At 33.9% G+C, this 23365-nt stretch overlaps 1 protein-coding gene across 3 annotated transcripts in view; it reads left to right on the forward strand.

The window, feature by feature from the left end:
- The window catches only part of LOC114324799 (galectin-8-like), a 228002-nt gene that overhangs the window by 53491 nt on the left and 151146 nt on the right, over positions 1 to 23365 (forward strand). For 2 of the 3 annotated variants that reach the window (XM_028272651.2, XM_028272661.2), the window contains exon 2: positions 4094 to 4188. The exons of the other annotated variant lie outside the window; for it this stretch is intronic. In XM_028272651.2, coding sequence (XP_028128452.1) covers positions 4094 to 4188 — 95 coding nt within the window. The remainder of the gene's footprint in view (positions 1 to 4093; positions 4189 to 23365) is intronic. 3 annotated transcript variants of the gene reach the window in all.

Here is a 23365-nt window from a genome sequence, read left to right on the forward strand (position 1 = left end):
CAGCCACCACTGATATGACATAGTGCTAAAAAAATGTTTAACAAAAGTTTTACAATTTTGTGGACAAAGCTTACAAAGATTAGGAAAAAAACAATAACAAATACAGTTTACTGAAATTACATAAATCGTCAATATTATTACAAAATAAAAGATAATGAAATAAAACAAAACAGTACAGGGTGTTTCATTAATAATTGGAAATATTTTAACTGTAGATTCCTGGCCTCAAAATATTAAGGGTTAATCCAAATCATCTACTCCGAAAATGCTTCCTAAGGGAGCTGGAGTTCTTTGAAGATGGTGTCTTTTAATTAGTATTTTTTTAAATACCTCTAGAACACTTCTATTTAGAAAAACGAAAATTGGTACGTCCATTTATCTTCCAGAGATAAATCGATTTTATAAATTGCGAATTTCTAGTACCAGCCATATGCGTCCTCGTTGGGTAGGGCAACGGTTATTTTATGGCATAACTTTTTTGTCTGTTACTTTTAAGCATTTTTTACACTGGATTATTAAATCGTGAGGTATTCTAGTGTAGTCGACTCACTAATCTGAGACACAACTGTCTACACTGCAATCACAATAAAGATGCACTAGAAATAAACAAGCATGAGGAGCACTCCTGAATCATGATTTGGGAGTGCTCCTCGAACATTCAACGTGTCTTGGTTTGTTTCTTTCTATATAGTGCATTTTTATTGTGATTGTAGTGTAGACAGTTGTGTCTCAGATCAGCGAATCGACTATACTAAAAGTTACTCTTACTTTAAGTCGGTAGGATAAACCGTTTTATAGAAAAATCGATTTGAAAATGTTTTCGTTTTTTAAATTTGAACAAAATTTGAAAAAATTTTCAGAAAAAAAAAACGGTGTCTTTTACCGACCTAAAGCAAGAGTAACTTTTAATACTAGAATACCTCATAATTTAAAATCTAGTGTCAAAAAAAGATTCATCTCTGAAATAAACGTACCAGTTTTCGTTTTTTGTTTTCGTGGCTGTTTTTGAAAAGTTCTCTCAAATTAAAAACACAAAATTTTCAGATCGACATTTCTAGAAAACGGTGTATCCGACTGACTTAAATCAAGAGTACCTTTTATTACTAGAATGTTTCCCAATTTAATACTCCAGTGTCAAAAAGGCTAAAAGTTACAGACAAAAAGGATATGCGATAAAACAACCGTTGCCCTACCCAAAACGGACGCCTATGACCTGTACTAGAAATTCACAATTTATGGAGACTATTAATCTCTGGAATATAAATAGGCGTAGAAGTTTTCGTTTCTCTAAATGGAAGTGTTCTGGAGATATTTAAAAAAACTAATTACAAGACGATTTTTTCAAAGAGCTCTAGCTCCTTTAGGAAGCATTTTCGGACTAGGTGATTTGAGTTAAATCTTAATATTTTGGGACCACGAATCTACAGTTAAATTATTTCCAATTATTAATGAAACTGTATATTGAAAAATTTAAATACACTCACCGGCAGAGAAAACGGGCACCCCAAAAAATGGGTCATTTTTAATGTCTTGTATTTCCTAAACCTGATGTCCGATTTAAGTAATTTTTTTAACATGTTATAGCCTTATTCTTCATCAATATCGCTGTAATAATATTGTTGCTAGACAGGTACATTGTCATTGTATACAGGGTGTACGAATCAAACTGTGTTTTTTTCTCAAATTTTGGAACACCCCGTGGAATGTTCTAGCTTTTATAAAATACTGAAATTATAACCAAACTATAGCCTCAGGTTTTCTTAACATTCTGTTTTTTGATTCATTCGCTTATGTTGGATAATAAAAAAGTTAAGCACTTTAACAACTACCCCTGTTTTTCATTAATACAGGGTGTTTTTAAATAAGTACGGCAAACTTTAAGGGGTAATTCTGCATGATAAAATAATGACAGTTTGCTTTATAAACGTAAACCGCAAATGCTTCGTTTCCGAGATAGGGGGTGTTGAAATTTTTCTTACAAACTGACGATTTATTTATTTCTCTAAAACGGTTTGTGATATGCAAATGAAATTTGGTAGATTTTAAGAGGTAGTTATTGCGCATTTTTTGGCATACAATTAAGAATGTTATATTCACCATTGGCGTGCATACGGGTATAAATATTTTAGATATATCCCGTATGCACGCCAATGGTGAATATAAAATTCTCAATTGTATGCCAAAAAATGCGCAATAACTAGCTCTTAAAATCCACCAAATTTCATTTGCATATCACAAACCGTTTTAGAGCAATAAAAAAATCGTCAGTTTGTAAGAACAACAAACGAAGTATTTGCGGGCATAAGTTTATAAAGCAAACTGTCATTATTTTATCATGCAGAATTACCCCTTAAAGCTTGCCGTACTTATTGAAAAACACCCTGTATTGACGAAAAACAGGGGTAGTTGTTAAAGTGCCTAACTTTTTTATTATCCAACATAAGCGAATGAATAAAAAAACAGAATGTTAAGAAAATCTGTGGCTATAGTTGGGTTTTAATTTTAGTATTTTATAAAAGCTAGAACATTCCACAGGGTGTTCCAAAGTTTGAGAAAAAAACACAGTTTGATTCGTACACCCTGTATACAATGACAATGTACCTGTCTAGCAACAATATTATTACAGCGATATTGATAAAGAATAAGGCTATAACATATTAAAAAAATTACTTAAATCGGACATCAGGTTTAGGAAATACAAGACATTAAAAATGACCCATTTTTTGGGGTGCCCGTTTTCTCTGCCGGTGAGTGTAAATTGTAAATTGCATAATACAACCTTAAGAACTAAAAAGTTCTGCGTATAAGACCCAATTATAAATAATAATAATAAACCTAATAAACTTTAATAAACCAAAGTCGAAAAATAGATTTGAATTGTTGAGACTCATTATTTTAAAACAGATTCAGTTTTTTCAAGCTAAGGGTAAATGAACATTGAAAATGAACGTAAACAAAGAAACTCTGTACTTTAACGGCGAGCGACTGGCAAATACATAGATATACCTTAATACAATTTATAGATAAAGAACAGATTACACGAAAATATAAGCAAACAATACTCAGTGTTTCAATTTTTCAAATATTCAAAGGTAAAGCGATTACAAATATTGCAATTTGGCATTAACATTACACAATGTCTCACACACAGCCAACGGACAATAATAAAAATAATTAGCTTGAAAACAAAAAAGCTCTGTAGTTAGAAAAAGGCGAGAGGCAGAAAATAGATAGGTACCTGTGCATAAATATAGTTTGTATGTAGATAAAAAATCCATTTCACGAAAATGTCGATATACAAACAATACATACTGTTCAAAGCGTTTTAATAGTGAAGTAATTGTAAAATATTTTGTTCAATTTTTTGAATAGAATTTTGTTTCGACATGCCGCGCTGGGGCCCCTCAATGTCGGGGGCCCCGTATAATTGATACGGCTGATACGGCGGTAGCTACGCCTCTGATCAGAAATGTCATATAATTACAAAATTTTATAAATCCAAATTTTTGACTTTTTAACTGAGGCCAAAATATCAATTTTTAATATCATTTCAAATTTTAATAAGTACATATTGATTGCCATATGTCTCATTACTAACGGATCACCCTGTACATAAACATTGCTCAAATGAAAACACATGCGTTTACTGAATTATAAGATAAATGTGGGAATATTATTTAAAGATAATTTAAAAAAGATAAAAAGTCGGTTTTAAAAAGAACTTTATTTTTACCGCAGTATAATCTCAAAATCAATTAACCTAACGTTAAAAGTCAGTCTTGTCTGCAGCTAGTTCAATGCAATGCGTGTTTTCTAAGAGCCAAACTACATTACAAATGAAGCCAACCATATCAGAGATTACAGTTTAATGTTTTACACATACCAGTCAGTCGATTTGCTTTGTTGTTGTCATCCAAACGAAAATAATGCGCCCAAGTAATACTCGTATAGACAACACACATGAGTCATAATCCTGCTAATTAGTATTCAAAATTCACATGTTTTGATATGTCGGAATCTGCGGTTTAATCTTTGTTAAATAATGATGGATGAAGTCGCTGTAGATGCTTTAGATTTTATTATTGTTGAACAGGACACTTTTCCACACTACGTGGATGATCTTCCCGACCCACTGGTACCTGGAACAATAATAAAAGTCACTGGATTTGTTCGGCCCGACTGTTCAAGGTATGTAACATTTTTTAACTAATTCAATATTGAAGTTATTTTTTGTCCTATTGTATAAGTTATTTTTTTTTTGTAATTTAACAACGAAGAAAGTTACACGTGTATTTAATTACAGCTGTAATAATAATATTAATTTGATATAACCTTTAATAAAAATTGATTTTCTGATATCACAAATAACAGAAGCAGAATTGCCAGCAGTCCTGAGAATATATCCTAAACTTAACTTTGTTTTTGAAAAACGCTGTAATCATGTAACCTACGAATATATCTTTGAAATTTGTTAGTTAATACATTTTTTAAGAGAATTTACATCCTGAAAACCCATGATTTTTTATTTTATTGTTTTCTTTTTGCGCAATATTTAGACAATATCGTAATTTTCAAAGACAATTTAAAAATATGTAAACAGCGCGATTCAACCCAATTTCGGAGATCACTGAAAGATATACTCGGTTAGTGTAGGTCAGTTTGTGTAGATGGCGACAGCTTGCAGACGAGTATTTATTTTCTACTTTCGTCAACCACGTAAAGATGGCTACGAGTCGTTCTAAAATACTTCCATTACAAACACTGAAAATGAAAATAAATTTGGAAATAAATTTATCTGCTGCAGGTACATACAGTACTAAAAAATAGTATTAGCAGCAATAGTTTTTGTAGAAAAACAAGCTGAAAATGCGAGCATTATCATAACGAAAACTTTGTTTATTTACGTATTTTAATTCATAATATGAAAAATTGCTATTATGAAAAGTTGTTTAGAATTAAAAATTATGTTTTAAGGTACTAGTACACTTTAGAAGACCAAAAATAATAGTTTTTTTCAAGAATTTTTTTCTCAGAACCTTTATTAAAGATGAACATAAAACTTTTTACATTTTAATATCTAACTTTTAGCGTTGATTGAGGTATTGGAGGGCTGGAGGGTCCCTCCAATACCCTCAATCAACGCTTTTAGAGAGTATCTACAAAAAATATATCTTTTTCATTTATGCACGTACACTAATATTGTAGAGGGCGCAAAAGTCGAGGCTTCGAAAAATGATGGCGGACAGTTAATCTCAGGATTGGTATATCTGGAACAAAAAAAAGAATGTGTGTGTACTTTGTACGCACGTAAGAAGTTATACTTCTATTATATGATTATATGATTATATGATTATAAACGAAATTAATATACTTTTTATTTATATTTTATTTAAATATTAAATTAATTTATACTTAATACTTCTCAAACATTTTTATTAAAACAGTGCCAAAAATTAAAATAATAAAAAAATAAAACACACACAAACACATTCAAAATGCCACAAATGATTTCTGAACATTAATTGTCGGAAATTTTTTTAACTAAATACGTATTTCCTGAAAATAAAATTATATAATAAATATACTTACAATCATAAAATGTATAAAAAAAAAATAAAAAAATAAAAGTTTCTATTGGGATTCGAACCAACTTACCACGCGGCTGGTATTTGCGTTGTATTGGGATTCACCCGCATTAAAACTGCGCTACAGACACAGCTTGTCATTATGTGCGAAGATCGTCTAACTAAACAGATTAACCTTTTGACATTTTTAACTTATGTAAATCAAATTATTTTGATTTTGAATTGAAATGATTTAGAATTGAAAAAATACAACAAAACATAGGGTAAGAAGACAATATATTAGGTGAATATTAAGGTGTAAAATAAAAGTATTACATACTACTTATGTATTTTGGTAGGTTCAAGGTAGGTATCGGAGCCCGTATAACGACTAATAAATTTCGCAATCAATTGCGTCGTGCGAAGTGGCTATGTTCAAATATCATAACAAAATTTGATCAACTATTTATAAAACACTTACCAGTGAAAGATTATTTAGCTTTGAATAAGCGAGATCTGCGGCACTCATACTAGGCACAGTTTGATGAGCTTTCACATTGGCATGCAACAATCATTTCTTCTATGTAAATAAGTCCAAAAATATAATATGAAAACTATTTAAAAAGGCAGTATAACCATTAACTAACTTTTTGTTTGTTGTTTCTCTTCCTACAAATTTTAAAACGCAACAAGCATACATTATAACCAAACCATGCACAGTCCCACAGCTGTGCCACAGCTGCCATATTGGATAATTTTTGTCATGTCATTTGAACATCCAATCAGAACAAAGTTATAATGCGCATGCGCCCGGTCGCTAGGTTTTCCCATATAAAATTTCACCGTCATTACGCCCGTAAAGAAGTATAACTTCAAAAATCGTATTGCATTTGAAAAAGGAAGGTTTCCTACGTGACAATTTACCACAAATTGGCCAAAAAATCAACAATTTTTTCAAATGTCTGTAAAATCTTTTCTTTGCGGAATTTTTCACTAACGGTGGTAAATTGTCACGTAAGAAACCTTCCTTTTTCAAATGTCGTACGATATTTATGTTTCAGATATCCCAATCCTGAGATTAACTCATTGGAACTACTTTTTTTCGAGGCCTCGACTTTGGCGCCTTCTACAATATTAGTGTATGCGCATAAATGGAAAAAGATATATTTTTTGAATTCTCTAATAGTTAGATATTAATGTGCAAAAAGATTTATGTTCATTTTTAATAAAGCTTCTGAGAAAAAAAATTAAAAAGATGCCTATTTTTGGTCTAAACTGTACTAGTACCTTAATGTGCAATTATATCATTCTAATTTAAATGTTGTGAACTTTAAAGGTACTTTACTCTTGATCGAAATTCATATTTTTTAAAAATGAATAACCATTTTCAATTTCATTGCAAAACGAAAATACAGCCGAACCATATTCTAGTCCAATCAGAGAGTGCTGCAAGCACCTCTACCGGTTTCGAAACTTATTAGTCTCTCATCAGGAGGTACATATGCTGCTCTCCCCGATCCAACCAAAACAAACCCCAGCGTGCAGTCCCGAATTGCAACGAACGAAATGGCATAGATGCCCTAGCGGCAACTGCTAGCAAAAATTGCAGTCCCGAATTGCAGTCTCGGGACTGCACGCTGGGGTTTGTTTTGGTTGAATCGGGGAGAGCAGCATATGTGCCTCCTGATGAGAGACTAATAAGTTTCGAAACCGGTAGAGGTGCTTGCAGCACTCTCTGATTGGACTAGAATATGGTTCGGCTGTATTTTCGTTTTGCAACGAAATTGAAAATGGTTATTCATTTTTGATTTACATTTACTCTGTGTGGAGTATGAAGGGAACCATTCTTGTTGGAACTTTACCGCGCTGAGCAGATGGGACGTGAATTGTAAATTATAGAATTCCCTCATCTTCCTTAGTCTCAGCATCCGCATGGCTTGCAAATTGTAGAAGCCTCGGAGGTGTAACCAGAGAAGGTTCCCATTGTTTTCATTCTGGTGGGATGTTCTATATGCCATTAGAATGAAAACTTAGTCTTTCTCATATTTTTTATATACCTCGTATAAGATTGATAAAATTTGATATATGATGGTTGCATCATAAATCTTAGACCATGAAGAGCTTCTTATGAAGAATAACTTTTCTATACACCTCATATAAGATTAATAAAATTCGATATATGATGCTTGCATCATAAATCTTAGACCATGAAGAGCATCTTATGAGGAATAACTTTTCTTCGTCAAATTAAAAATAAAAGAGTTATAAATGAAAATGTTGTTGGTATCCATAGTTTGAGAAAAATCTTCAAATAACTTTTTTCATTAGAAGGATGTAATTGCACACTCAGACACAACTGGCTAGTGATTTTATGCAGTAATTTTGCTAATTTGGCAAAAAAATTACTAAATAGGTAATAATTACTAACTAATTAGTAATTTTGGCAAAATTGGCAAAAAACAAAAAAAAAATACCTACTAAAATCACTAGCCAGTTGTGTCTGAGTTTAGCGAACCGACTATAATAACAAAATTTTCATTTCATAACAAATGGAACAGTCCATTTATCATTAGGTACTCCCAGGGGAGGCCGTATACTCGTATAAACCTTTTTACATAAAGTTGTTAATAAATTATTGCTTTCAAAATATACTCAAATTGTATTTTTGAACATCTTATTTATTTTATCTAATAATTAAATTCACTGTCAAATGTCATTGATATTTTATTAATATTTAATTTAAAACTTAGTTTGACATTCACGAAGTGTCAAACTCAAATGTAAATAACCTATGCTTTGCTTAACAAATTCAGATTAAGCAAGCTGAAAATGCGAGCATTATCATAACGAAAACTTTGTTTATTTACGTATTTTAATTCATAATATGGAAAATTGCTATTAGGAAAAGTTGTTTAGAATTAAAAATTATGTTTTAATGTGCAATTATATCATTCTAATTTAAATGTTGTGAACTATAAAGGTACTTTACTCTTGATCGAAATTCATATTTTTTATATACCTCGTATAGAATTAATAAAGTTGCATCATAAATCTTAGACCATGAAGAGCTTTTTATGAAGAATAACTTTTCTTCGTCAAATTAAAAATAAAAGAGTTATAAATGAAAATGTTGTTGGTATCCATAATTTGAGAAGAATCTTCAAATATTTTTTCCATTAAAAGGATGTAATTGCACATATCAGACCATAATTTTTTATTCCAAACAACATTTCATATAGTCGGTTCGCTAAACTCAGACACAATTGGCTAGTGATTTTAGGCAGTAATTTTACCAATTTGGCAAAAAAAAAATTACTAAATAGTTAATAATTACTAAATAATTAGTAATTTTGCCAATTTTGGCCAAATTGGCAAAAAACAAAAAAAATTACCTACTAAAATCACTAGCCAATTGTGTCTGAGTTTAGCGAACCGACTATAATAACAATTTTCATTTCATAACAAATGGAACAGTCCATTTATCATTAGGTACTCCCATTAAAGGGGAGTTCGTATACTTGTATAAACCACTTTAAAATTGTTAATTAATTATTGTATATAATGTATATTGTATATTGTAATAATAATGTAGTTTGATTGTCCCTAAATGATAAAAAATAGAAATAACAAAAGATGCATTTCTGCGTGTTTGGAAAGCAATATAAAAAATTAAAAATATCATATAACATGGATGTCATCCTCCAGAAGGCAGCAACATTCTTCTTCATCTTCACATAGATTGCAGGTCTGGTCTTTTTCCATTATATTTTCACGGTACTATCTTTCAAAATTGGATCTAACCACGTTAACTCTGGATCTAACCAGTGGCGGCTGGTCAGAGGAGGCAAGGGAGGCTTAGCCTCCCCATAAATTTTTTACACATGCTACACTGTTTTGTTTACTTTGCTATTTTGCTTCGCGTTAGAGATATCCGAAAGTTATTTGAACAAGTTGTTCCAAATAATGTTCTAACCCCACATAACAAATTTCATCATGAAATTTGCACTTTTAGTTTTTTCATTATTTGTAGTCAGGATCCTAAAACTGGAAGCCGGAAAATCTCACTTGCTCATGCTCCGCGCAGACCAGCAGCGTTTACGGAGTCCCGGTCTCCTTAGAGCTGCGTATAGTTTAACGCACACGCTGCCCGGAGATTGGGCAAGGGCGGCTGATCGGCCAGCAGCCTCCTCTGCAATTTTATGATCCTGACTACAAATAATGAAAAAACTAAAAGTGCGAATTTTGTGATGAAATTTGGTATGTGGGGGTAGAATAATATTTGGAACAACTTGTTCAAATAACTTTTTCCTATATCTGTAATGCAAAGCAAAATATCAGTAATTTACCGTGTTTTTGGATTCGCAGTAGGCCGCTTTTAGAATTAAAAGAAATTCAGTTGAGTATCTTAAAAAATGTGAACCTTCAACCTGTATGGACTGCAAAAGTTCAAATCTGTATTTATTTTGATATGCCTATCTACTTACAGAGATAGAATTGTTAACAAATAAACGACACAAACTTTGGTAATACACTTTTACAATTTGACTAAATATTTTTAAAATGATATGATATTATGAAATTATGAATTATGATGATATTATAAAATGTCAATAAAAAATGGTCAAAAAAATGGGGCCTTAAATTAGATTTTTTGGCGGATTTTTTTTGCTAGTGAAAATTTGTCCAGATATTTTACAGGTAGGTATAGCCTAGGTTACTCACGGAGAGTACAAAGTACACACACACATTCTTTTTTTTCTTCATTGTATGATATACAGTTGTAGCGTTTTCTCTACTTTGATATTCATCATCATCATCATTTGGCTCTACAACTCTATGTGAGTCTTGGCCGCGTTTACTATTTCCCTCCATTGTTGTCGGTCCTGAGCAGCTATTTCCCATTGCTGTACTCCCATTTTGCGTAGATCGCTGGCTACTGCGTCCTTCCATCTCTTTCTTGGGCGACCAACTGACCTTTTTCCATCGGGCCTTTCCCAGAATGTGGCGTTTAGAAGTCTTTCGTCACTTGATCTTAGTACGTGACCCGCCCATCGTATTCTGTTTGATTTAATGTAGCGTACTATGTTTTCATCTCCGTATATTGTCTGGAGTTCATCATTGTGTCTTCTTCTCCATTCTCCTGTTGTCTCTTCTCTGCAAGGCCCATAGATAGTCCGCAGTATCTTTCTTTCAAGTACCAGTAATTTTGTTGTTTCCCGCTGATTCAGAGTCCAGGTTTCGCTTCCGTACGTTATTGTGGGACGAATTATTGTCTTATATACTCTTATTTTTGCTGGTCTTGAGAGTATTTTTGATTTAAGTAGGGTCCTTAACGAGTAATATGCCCTGTTTCCTGCAATAATACTTTGATATTGGTTTCTGCTTATAGGGATCGTGTTTCTTCTATTATTACTCCTAAGTATGTAAAATATTTTTCCACCTACCTCTGCCGAAAGTATACTTTTCCGGACCTGATAGTAGGGAGCAAAGTTGTACTTTTCCTCCCTAGGGAGGAAAAGTAAAAGTGACGTCATGGTATTTCATTCATGAAATATAACTTATTGACGTCCTGTACAATATCTATTTACTATTGCGTAAGTATCTATACATTTTAACGTTTATTTAAAAACACTCTGTATTTTGCAGAATTGTAAAAAACAGTAAATTGGTATTCTGATTTAACAATGTTTACATTAATAATTTGACTTATATTTGACAGTTGACAGTTATATTGTACCTACTTGTTAGTTTTAGTTGTAATAAATTTTGTTGGTTAGTTACACAAATAAATTAAGTAAAAATGAAAAAATTACTTGTTATTTGAGGAAGGTGGAAAAACCATATGTATAACATGGGAGTAAAGTGCCTTTTCCTCCCTTGAATGATTACTGCCCTCCGCTACGCGTCGGGCAGTAAACTTCATTCTCGGGAGGAAAAGTAGCACTTTCCTCCCTTGTTATACAAATAGCTACTAAGTAACAAGTGACAAGAAAATAGGTCGGACACAGATCTTCAAAACTATATGGTCGCCAAAAAGAAGCGAATGTAGCAGTAGTAGGACCAAAAGCTAAATCAGAAGCGTATACAAATCTATACGATGAACTTAATACCAGGGAAGGCGAAACAAAGATATATAAAATAGCCAAACAGAGAGCAAAGAAAGAAAAAGATTTTAGTCAAACTAGATGTATCCGAGATGAAAATAATAAAATAGTAATTCACGAAAAGGATGTCAAAAAGAGATGGAGAAAGTACTTCGACAGTCTATTAAATGAAGAATTTGACAGAAATCCAGTTGAGTTGACGGAGACAGCAACAGAAATGGTCGACATAATAACAAATGAGGAAGTGGTTGCACTTCGAAAAATAAAGAACGGAAAACAGTTGGACCAGATAATATTCCTGGGGAAGTGTGGAGAGCATTAGGAGAGACAGGTTTCTTCTTCTTAACGTGCCCTATCAAGTCCCCTTGACGTTGGCGATTAACATGGCGAAACTGTCTCTGTCTCGAGCTATTCTAAATAGTTGCTCTGCTTTCTTTATACCTGTCCACTCCCTGATATTCTTCAACCGAGAGGCCTGTTTTCTACCAATTCCTCTGCGTCCTTCGATTTTACCCATCATAATAAGTTGAAGAATATTATATCGGTCTCCCCTTACTACGTGTCCAAAATAGGCCATCTTTCTACATTTGATATGATCAAGCAGCTCGCGAGTAGCATTTGCTCTCTTAAGGACTGCCACATTTGTCAGCATAGCTGTCTATGGTATTTTTATGGACAGGTTTATTCAATAGAATTATGAAAGTTGGACAAATTCTAAACAAACGTAGAAGCAGTATATTAGTACCTGATTACAAAAACAAGGGAAATATGCAACAATGCAGAAACTACAGGCCTTAAAACTACTTAGTCACACCATAAAAATATGGGAAATAGTAATTGAGAGACGGATACGTGAAAAAACGGAAATATTCCATAATCAATTGAGCTTTATGCAGGGCAGATCATCCACAGACGCTATATTCATTATAAAATAGTTGAGGAAAAAATACAGCAATAAAGAAACCAACGCTCATATGGTCTTCCTTGATCTTGCGAAGGCATGTGAGAGCATGTTCCTCGAGAGATTATGTGGTGGGCACTAAAAAAGAAAAGAGTCCCCGGTGAATATGCAAAGATTGTGAGATATATGTATGAGTGTTAGGACAGGTATGAGAGAGTCTGATCAATTTCATGTGAAAGTAGGCTTGCACCAAGCCTCGGTTCTTAGTCCTTATTTATTCTCATTAGTTTTAGATCAGATAAGAGTGCAACTAGAAGGTTAACATTCCCTGGTGCTTAGTGCATGCTGATGATGTGGTGTTGGTAAGAAATAGTGAAGGCGACTTAGAACAAAAACTGGAACAGGGTTGGATGGATGAAATAAAAGGAAGCGAGTGGTGTATTGTGTGACAGAAAAATTCCAAAAAAGCTTAAGGGAAAATTCTATTAAGTTATAAGCTCTCACTCGACGCCTCATTTGTCATTCTATCAGTTCTAGTAACGTATGAGTTATATTTGTGGACAGACAGACGGACGGACACACTGGCATGACATCGGAAGTATACATTATTTACTCTCATCTTGCTTGTAAGGCGCATCGAATAATATATCGCTTGTATTATTTTGGCGACTTTTAAACAGTGCTTCCGATTACAACTCTAAAATCGAAAGTCGAAACCTTTAATACCAGCCTTGAGTTATAAGATCTAATTCTATACCTCACTTGTTATTTTATTTGGTCTAATTAATGACGGAGGAGTTGTTTTTACAAAGTCTCTGAAACAGATAGGTATGGATAATTCAAGGTTTTCACATTTTTTTAAAATGGTCGAAAACAAAATTCTCATTTACATTTACATAGAGGTTTTTGTACGCAGGATTTCAACTTTTCCACAAACTGTAAGCAGTGCACACATTTTCCATTACTTTATTGTGTTTCACCGCAAATATTTAAAATCCTCATAATTTCTAAACGCCTCTGTCCGCAATTTGCGTTATTCTTGTTTATACCATCAAAACTTGTTAATGCTTTTAAATGGATAATCTGTTTAACTTTAATTAAAAGTTTCATGTTTTGCGTATCACGTCTTTGTTTGTAGACCAAAGTAATACGCCGGGGTAATTTCTACTTTACGTTCAACAAAAAACTTTTTATTAAACTTTTGCCCTTGGGATACACTGTTAACTTTATGGGTTGACGCAGTAGTTAATTTTTAAAGAATGTACTCACCACTAAGGGTTAAAATAAAGTGGGGAAAATTCAGTTTTTAATCAACGGTGAACTATTTCCGTTTGCCAGTAGTTATTCTATGATTGTTTTTTATTGAAAGTTTACAACAAATCTACGGAGTCTTTTTCTTCTTCAGACTGCTTGCATCCACACGTGGATAAACTTGTCCCTATGAGTTCTCCACTCTTCTCTCTTTTGTGCTATTTGGTGCTAGTTTCTCTTCCCACTTTTTCTTTAATGTCATCTGCAACAAATCAACGGAGTCTTTTTCTTCTTCAGCCTGCTTGTATCATTCTTCTTCATGTACCATGTTCTTTCAGAACGTTTATTAACTGCCTGAATTTTATTCACTACCACCCTAAATAGTATGCTTTTATCAATACCATACCAATCTCGCAAGTTCTTCAAACTTTGAAGCTCTTCTTCGTCCTGGACTCCGTTTACCTGCTATTTTCCCTTGCATAATATTTGTAGCAACCTATATTTGGGACCTCTCATTACATGTTCAAAATACTCCAGCTTTCTCTTCTTGATGCTTTTTATAATCTCAGTAGTCTTGCTAAGACGTTCTAGTATTGTGAAGTTTCGAATCTTCTCCACCCAAGAAACTTTTAAAATCATTCTATAGCACCATATTTCGAAAGCCCCAAGGTGATTTAGATTGATTTTGTTCACAGTCCAAGAGTCGACACCATAAAGTAAGACCGAGAAAACGTAGCAGCGAAGTAGGCGGATCCTCATGCCAATTTTAGGTCTCTGTTACATAATACCTTTGACATTCTTTTAAAATGCGGTTCTGGTCTGCTCTATCCTAGATCCTAGATCTCCTACAATTTAACTGATATCCAAGGTAAACACTTTGATCAACCTTCTCAAGTTTGATATTATTTACATATATAAACGGTTTTATATTCTGTTGGTTACTTATTACGAGCATTTTGGTCTTATTTCCGTATGTTCAGATCCAGACCTGCTTCTTTACAATTCTCAGCGACACTATCAAGTAATGTTAGCAGATCTTCTTGGGTAGAAGCTAGAAGTATCTACTGTGTCGTCCGCATACTGCAAATTATTGAAGACTTCACCGTTCACAATTATTATTCCTTCTTGTTTTTCAGAAAATGCATTTATGAAAATTCTTTCGAAGTAAACATTGAAAAGCAAGGGCGACAAGAGGCTCTATCGTACTGCTCTTTTAATATTAAGAGCCTGTGATTCCAAATCGTCTGCTAAAACTGATGTTGTTTGATTCCAATACAAATTTGCATGTATGCGAACGTTTCTGCTTGCATGCACACATGGATTTAGGTCTCCCCATGAGTTCTCCATTCTTCTGTTTTGTGCTATTTGGTGCCAGTTTCTCTCCACTTTTGCTTTGATGTCATCTAGCCACGTGATGGCGTGGTCTCCAATATACAATGTTTCTCGTTCACCTTTCCATGTTATCTCTTCGACCATGTTCTCTCAGAGCTCTTAACATAGCTCGTCCGAAGGTCCTCTGTGTTGTTCTTAAACTATTGGCTGATAAATCTGTAAGTATTACGGTCTCAACTCCATAGGTCATAACTGGTAGAATACAACTGCTGAATATCCTTTTCTTTAGATTTATTGTTATCTTTCTGTTTTTCAACACTGAGATTTCCTAGTGTTGCTTAAGTCATTTGGATTCTCCTAGTTATCCTGCCGTTTGATTCTGTCTGCCTAGTTTGATCGTGTGACCTAGGTATAAATACTCTTCGACACTATCGATCTCACTTTCATCTACATTGTGATATTTTTATTTGTCATCACTTTTGTTTTATTTAAATTCCATTTTAAACCGATTCTCGCAGAAGTAGAAGGACTATGTTACCATGACTATAGAGATAGGGAAATCAATGTGTTAGGGAGAGAAGTACCTTTTATATGAGTAAGAGTGAGATAGATGCTGACGTCAAAGAAATCTTTCATAGTTTACCTATTAGCCGCTAGATGGCGCCACCAACTCGCCATTTTTATTCCTGTTCGCCATTTTTATTCCAATTCGCTATTTTTATTCCAATTTGTCTTGACACAGACATTACGTCGAAGAATACCATAGTTTAGCTATTATCCGCTAGTTGGTGGAACGCTCTTCTTCTTTTTGTAAACTGTGTATTCTTCTTCTTTTCGGAACTGCTAATTCTTCTTCTTTTCCCGTAGAGACATAAAGTGACGTATGTAGTGCCTAAACGGCTTAACGTAGAGAGGCATAGACGTAAGGAGATCGCTAGTGCGATTTTCGAATCCCGCTGCTTAAGTATTTCACTATATTATAATATGTATGTATGGCTTACAAAAAACAAAATCACTTACCTTCTTTTTTATTCTAAGAACTAGTTTCATATAGGTAAAAAATGGGGGTTACTATACTTTCGACTACCGTGTTTCAACTACCATTCCAAGGTCACAACCTAACGTAGGTAAGCATGAGCTAATATTTTAAATTGGTGTTCATGGTTAGGAGAGGAAAGAAAAAACAAAACTTTCTAATCTAAATAATATATTTTTAATAAAGAAGTAAAGACTTAACATTATTTTTAATATAAATACAAAGTTCTAAACACAAAATACAGCTCGTTCTTTATTTTTACTCGGCGTTATTCTGATTTTGTCTAGTTTTAGTTTAATCCTATAATGTAGAGTTATATGTAAATCATTTATTTCTTTCTCCAACCAGTAGTTGGATACATATAAATCACTTAGACAAGGCGAAAACGGTGGGTTCGTTGGGAAAAATATTCCCATGAGATTTTTTTGCATAATTACATTCGTGAGACATCCCAGAATAAGGTTCAAGAAGTCGCCCACGTGAAAAGTGGGCCAAATTTTTTTAACAATTTTTTTTTTAAATCAAATTGCAAAAATCAATATTTTTGGCCCGGACAATTTTTTGTAGGTTTTTTGGACCATTGTGGACTAAAGTTTATCGTTTTCGAGTTATAAGATATTTAAAATTGAAAAAAAAAAACGAAAAATGGCGATTTTCAAGGCTTAATATCTCGGTTAAAAGTTATTATCTTAAAAGTCAGAAAGTTACTAAATCAAAGTTCAATGCCCTCCCTACAAGATCCCGAAGAAATTTTTGTCATTATTTTATTACTAAGCTGTTATTTTTAAGTAATAATATTGAGCGCCATGCACGTGGTAGTCGGCCATAAATGCTGAGTGCGAGAGAGATGCCACTCCGGCAGTGCAACTGTGCATCTTACTTGCACTCACATTTACGGCCGCCTACGACGTGCATGTCGCTCAATATTATTACTTAAAAATAACAGCTTAGTAATAAAATAATGACAAAAATTTCTTCGGGATCTTGTAGGGGGGGCATTAAACTTTGATTTAGTCACTTTCTGACTTTCATAATAATAACTTTTAACCGAGTTATTAAGCCTTGAAAATCGCCATTTTTCGTTTTTTTCAATTTTAAATTGCTTATAACTCGAAAACGATCAACTTTAGAGAAAAATTATAAGAAACCTTTTTATCCAGAATGGTCCAAAAAACCTATAAAAAAAATTGTCCGGGCCAAAAATATGGATTTTTGCAATTTGATTTAAAAAAAAATTGTTAAAAAAATTTGGCCCACTTTTCACGTGGGCGACTTCTTGAACCTTATTCTGGGATGTCTCACGAATGTAATTATACAAAAAAATCTCATGGGAATATTTTCCCCAACGAACCCGCCGTTTTCGCCTTGTCTAGCTTGAATTTTCTAACGACAAAATGTATCTTATTTTATTTCTAAATTCAATTTCTGTTATTCCTCTTATAATATGTTCCGTTCCTTCCTCCAGTTGCTCCAACCGTCGACACTGTGCAACTTTTATTTTGGCGTCAAACTCTTCCATTGTAACCTTTTTGAGATTGTTTATATCGTCCTGGATCTGTCTTCTACAGCAAAATTCTGCCAAACCGGTGTACAACATTTTAGATTTTCGATCTTTGCAAATGAATTTCCATTAAATGTACATAGTCCGTTTGTATTAAATTCGGCGAAATTATCTTCCGACGGTAAGTACACGATGTCCAAGTTTTTACAAGGTAAACTAAGATAGCCATATTCTTTAAGCTGTTGCCCGTTTTCGAATGCCTTTACAAAAACGGTTTTTGATTATCCTTTTAAAAAGTATACATTTTTATGTCCATCGTTTTCTAATAAAACTCCAACATGGGGATATTTGCCCCTATTGTTTACCGTAAAAGCAGAAACTTTATAAAATCCAGATATTTCCATATTTTTCCAATTTTTAAAATAATTGCAAAATTTCTCTTGGGCCGCAATTATTTTCTCTTCTTTTTGGAGTAAAGATTTGTATTCGTCCTTAAAATTGCAATAGTTTTTTTTTCCGTAAATTCAACTTTCCTCTTTTTAATTTCTATTTCTTTCAGCTCCAATTTCCGTTTGCTGGCACTTATTATGAGAGCCGTCGAAAGAGTAGTAATTTCTTTAAGAGGGTATGGAAACAGTTTACTATTCTTGTTCGTTCGTGTTCGTAGAACCTGCGGTATAACATCATTTGTCTTTAGCAACCCCAAATCGAAAATATTAATTTCTTTTGGAATTGCGGAGAATAGTGTCTTAGATCGAGTAAACAAAGTTTCTCCAGCCTTAATATATAACATTTGTGCGTAACAGTCACAATGGCGCCATCTAGCGGATAATAGCTAAACTATGGTAGATTCCTTCGACGTAATGTATGTGTCAAGGCAAATTGGATCAAAAATGGCGAATTTGAATAAAAATACTGAAATGGACTAAAAATGGCGAATTGGAATAAAAACGGGCGAATTGGAATAAAAATGGCGAATTGGTGGCGCCATCTAGCGGATAATAGCTAAACTATGGTAGATTCCTTCGCTGTGACGTCAGCATCTATCTCACTCTTACTCACATAAAAGGACCTCAAAGCAAAGGGAATCAACATTTATATAGATAGACAAGTGGCTAAGATCTCAACTACTTTCAAAAAGATAATAAATTGTCTTTAATAAGGGTGCCAGGTCATGAAGAAGTGCATGGGATTAAATAAGCAGATCAAAACAAGGCTCGGGAAATACCTTTGTACCAGAACCATTCTGTGGCATATCCAAAGATGCTACCAAAACGAGGTTTAGAAGTGGCTGATAAGGACTAAGATCACGGATCAAAAGAAATGGAGAGCCAATTAAGGCAAATTCTAGAAAATAATAAAGAATATTGACAAAAAACTCTCTGAGATAATTTGATGAATCTCAATAAACGGGAGATTAAAACGATCACCGAAATGGTGACTGGACATTGTCGTGTAAGCAAATATCTATACAAACTAGGTAAGTTGAATGAACCATGGTGCAGAAAATACCAAAAATACCAAACTGAAGAAGGTAATGCCATACGCATCCTATGCCATTGCAATTTGCTAAGTAATATGATGCAGGAATTCACTGGTTAAGTAACGATTGAACCAGAAGAGATTCTAAAACTACCAATAAGGAAACTCTTGGTCTTCGTTGAGGCCACAGAATTTACTACAGTTTAATGGAAAAAAACAAGGTATGGTACAAATATCTTACGATTAAGTGCCAGTCTCGGCTGAACTAAGAAGAAGAAGAAGAGGTCCATAATATTCAAAAACTATAATTTAAAACATAGACAATAAATTTAAAAAAATGTCGAACAACATAAAAACATTTTATTTTTTCTCCAATTTCTCCCCTACTATTTGTCTTCATTCATTATAAATGGCATGAGGTTAAACGTGAAACAAGATATATTACTGATATATCTTATTGACAATATCTAACCAGTAATCTGATACATAATTGCAACTGTAAACACTGATAATCTCACAGGTGGCAGTAACGATTTCAGCATAAATCAGTGACATGAGGTAAAACCACCGCATGGAAAACCTTCAGGGGTTTCTATATAAAGTTCACATGTATAAATATAAATACATTAAATAAAGGAAAACATATATTTATGACAGGTAATTCTTGCGTGATGGGATATATTTTTAAAGACTAACTTTATTTACTGCTATTTGAGACGATCTGTTGAAATGATACTACGCCTGGAGCGTAGTGTGTTCGAATTAAAAAATATTTAAACAGGTGTATGGTTTGATAAATAGTAATAATGATAATTATTGTCAATTGTTAATTCATCATCATCAACCTGCATACGTCCACTGCTGGGCCTAGGTCTCCTTCCGCTCTTTCCATCTGTCGCTGTATTGTGCGGATTGTATTCAGTTAAGCCGGACTCAAACGACTCGTGTACTTGGCGAATAATCGTTACTTGCATTACTTACTATGTCTTTTGGGAGGGTTACTGGAACAATTCTTTGACAATTAATAGTAGTATTAACATTATTATTATTATTAGTGTTTGACAAATAGTACAATAATTGTACTAGTAACCCACTCACACAGCATTGCCAGTATACGCAAGTGACGATTATTCGCCAAGTACACGAGTCGTTTGAGTCCGGCTTTACACTAACACGATTCAGATCATCGGTGCATCTGATTGGTGGGCGTCTTCTGCTCCGTAATGCTTCTTGTTGTGGCCTCCAATTCCACTTTAGCGACGCGATTCTTTCTACAGCGTCTGTTGAGTTGACTTTGTTCTACGACGTATTTCTTCGTTTGGGAAGACGTAAGTTCGGTCTCTCAGGGACAAGGGCGGATCCAGGACCGATTTTCGAGAGGGGCCATGAACTTTTTTTGGGGAGGGTTACCGGGGGTCTGGGGATAATTTTTAAAAATTAGGGTTACAATTGTGAATTTTAAGGTACTTTTCACACACTTTTGAGTACCATAAAGGCACTCAAAACTTATCGTTATTAAAGTATTATTAAAGTCAGCACCGATTCCTACACATTTCTTCGGATATAAGTGTAGTTCTTTCAACAAGTTTAATACCATTTTTCCCAATTCTTCTTCTGTCAGGCCTTGTTCTTCCATTTTTATGTTCTCATAAGCGTCAATGAACTTGACAAAGCCTGCACGAATGTTGTATTTAATTGTGTATGTATTTCAAATTTAGAGAAAGTTGTTCCAAGTGGGATACGTCGGTCGTTTCGTCAAATATGACAGAGTAATAATTTGCACTTTGAAGCTGATTCTTTATTTGTTCAATTATTTCTTTACCACAACATGTTTCAATAATTTATTTTGACTAGTGCTACTAATGTATGTTGCTTGGGAAGATGCTGTGGATAGGTGTTGTTTAAGAGTCTTATCTCCTGATGTGATTTTAAACCTTATGGTAGGGGAGCCCAAGCGAGGATTTTTGCAGTTACTCGAGCGCGTCAGATTATCATATGGAGAGAAACCTGGTACCCTGTAGATGTACCTCTACCATATATTGGCTCTTAACACAGGGGAGTTCGTTAAGGGGGGCCCGAAAAAAAAATCTATCCTTAAAAAAACTCGAAATTGTCAGATTAAGATAAGGTAAGTTAAGTACATGCAAAAGAGTGTATATTTCAAAAATCCGACGATTTGAGCCGGGCGTAAGGAAATGGGGGAGTCCCAAGATTTCACAAGAAAAAAGCGAATATTTCGCAAATTGAATGACAGATCGAAAAACTAAAAAATATGTGCTCAATATTTTTTAAAAATCTATCGAATGACACCAAACACGACTTCCTACGGAGAGGGGTGGGGGGTAAATTTAATATTTTAAATACGAATCCCGCGATATTTCGCGAAATGAACATCAGATCGAAAAACTGTAAAATGTACTTATTTAATATTTTTAAAAAATCTATCGAATGGCACCAAACACAACCCCCCACGGAGGTGTGGTGGGGGGTTACTTTAAAATCTTAAATAAGGGTCCCCATTTTTTATTGCAGATTTTGATTACAGTGAAACCTCGATAAGTCGGACCCCGATAACCCGGAAGTCCGGCTAACCCGGACCGATTTTCATCGGACAAACATTTCAAGAATAAAAATGTATGTAATACATATTATGTTAAAACATTTTATCTGCAGCCGCTTCTGGAATGTCTTAAAAATATCGAATTTCATTGATAAAACTTCCCTTCAATCATAATATAATATTTGAGAGATAATGGTAATGGTATCTGTGTAATTTGAACTATATTATGATAGTAAAAATGACTCATGCACGTTCATTATCACAAACAACAGGCACCTGTTATTCCTTTATTTATTTTCAACTGTCTTTTAAAAAATTGTTTTTTAAACAATGGTCTTTTAAACAATGAAAGAGTCACTGTTCTTAAATTACATAACATCATTCCGATGGCAGAGCAGACGAAATTGACACAACCAAACTGACTGAGTTTTTTTATCTAGAAATGAATAATACTCTATATTGTCTATACTAAACTCTATACAACTATAGGTAACTGTGCATATATATTTCATATTATTTTGCTTATAAGGGACTTTATCTATTAGTATTTTATTAATTTTTACCATGCTCTCCGGCTAAGCCGGATTTTCGATAACCCGGATCGGCCGCGGTCCCGATTAATCCGAGTTATCGAGGTTCCACTGTACTTACGAAAAAATAAATAACTTTTGTTCGAAACATTTTTTCGAATTACGCATAGATGGCGTTATAATCGTAAAAATTGATTGTTGGAAATGCAAAAAATTAAATTAAAAAATGGCAAGCGCCCACTAAAATGGAAAATGTTACTTAACTTTTTTTGGTTTTAGGACCTACTCTTCAAAACCCAATAGGTCTCCAAAGCGCTCGAGTGACTGCACATTTAGCATAATTTGCTTCCCTACCATTAACAGTTCCCCTTATTGCTAGGTCCATCATCTTCATCCAGAAACCGGAGGCTATCATCACGATGGCCTCTTAGAGGAATATTTTGTCGACTAAGAACACTATGGACTCTACTATTGGTCGTAGTCTTGCTCTGTTTTCTTGTATCTGTTTAGAACTCCGAGAGTCTATCTGGTTAATGACTGAATTTTGTGGGTTGCGATAACTTTGTAGAAAATCCAGTCCAACCTGAACTCACTCCTTGTGGTATGATGTTTTTTCATGGGCTGTTATGGCTCCATCTTTGCCCATGAGTTTGGCGAAAGATGTTAAAGGTTTCGTGACAAGCCCTTGGGCTGTTATCCCTTTATTGTGACCATACTTTTCATTAGAAAAATAAAACACAATACATACTTGTAAAACAATTCCTTTTGACTGCGGGAAAGTACCAACCAACACCTTTGTTGTAAGTGCTGGTGACCCAAGTATCCTTCCATTTCTTTTTGATTCACCCGTGTTGAGCTGCCCCCCCCCACTTGCAAAAATTAAAAAACAAATAGCCCTGATTTATGAGCTATTTATGAGCTCTCATATTCCGCAAACTAAAAATTTTGAGCTCGTTCCACTGAGCAGGAATTTAATACCCTAGTGGGGGGGGGGGCTGAGTCAGCCCCCCCACTACTTAAAAATAGGAATATTGAATCGGTTTTTGCGGCAGAATTACGAGCTATTTATGAGCTCTTGAAATTATATAGTTTAGATTTTTGAGC

Source organism: Diabrotica virgifera, chromosome 5, assembly GCF_917563875.1.
Source record: "Diabrotica virgifera virgifera chromosome 5, PGI_DIABVI_V3a".
NCBI lineage: Eukaryota > Metazoa > Arthropoda > Insecta > Coleoptera > Chrysomelidae > Diabrotica > Diabrotica virgifera.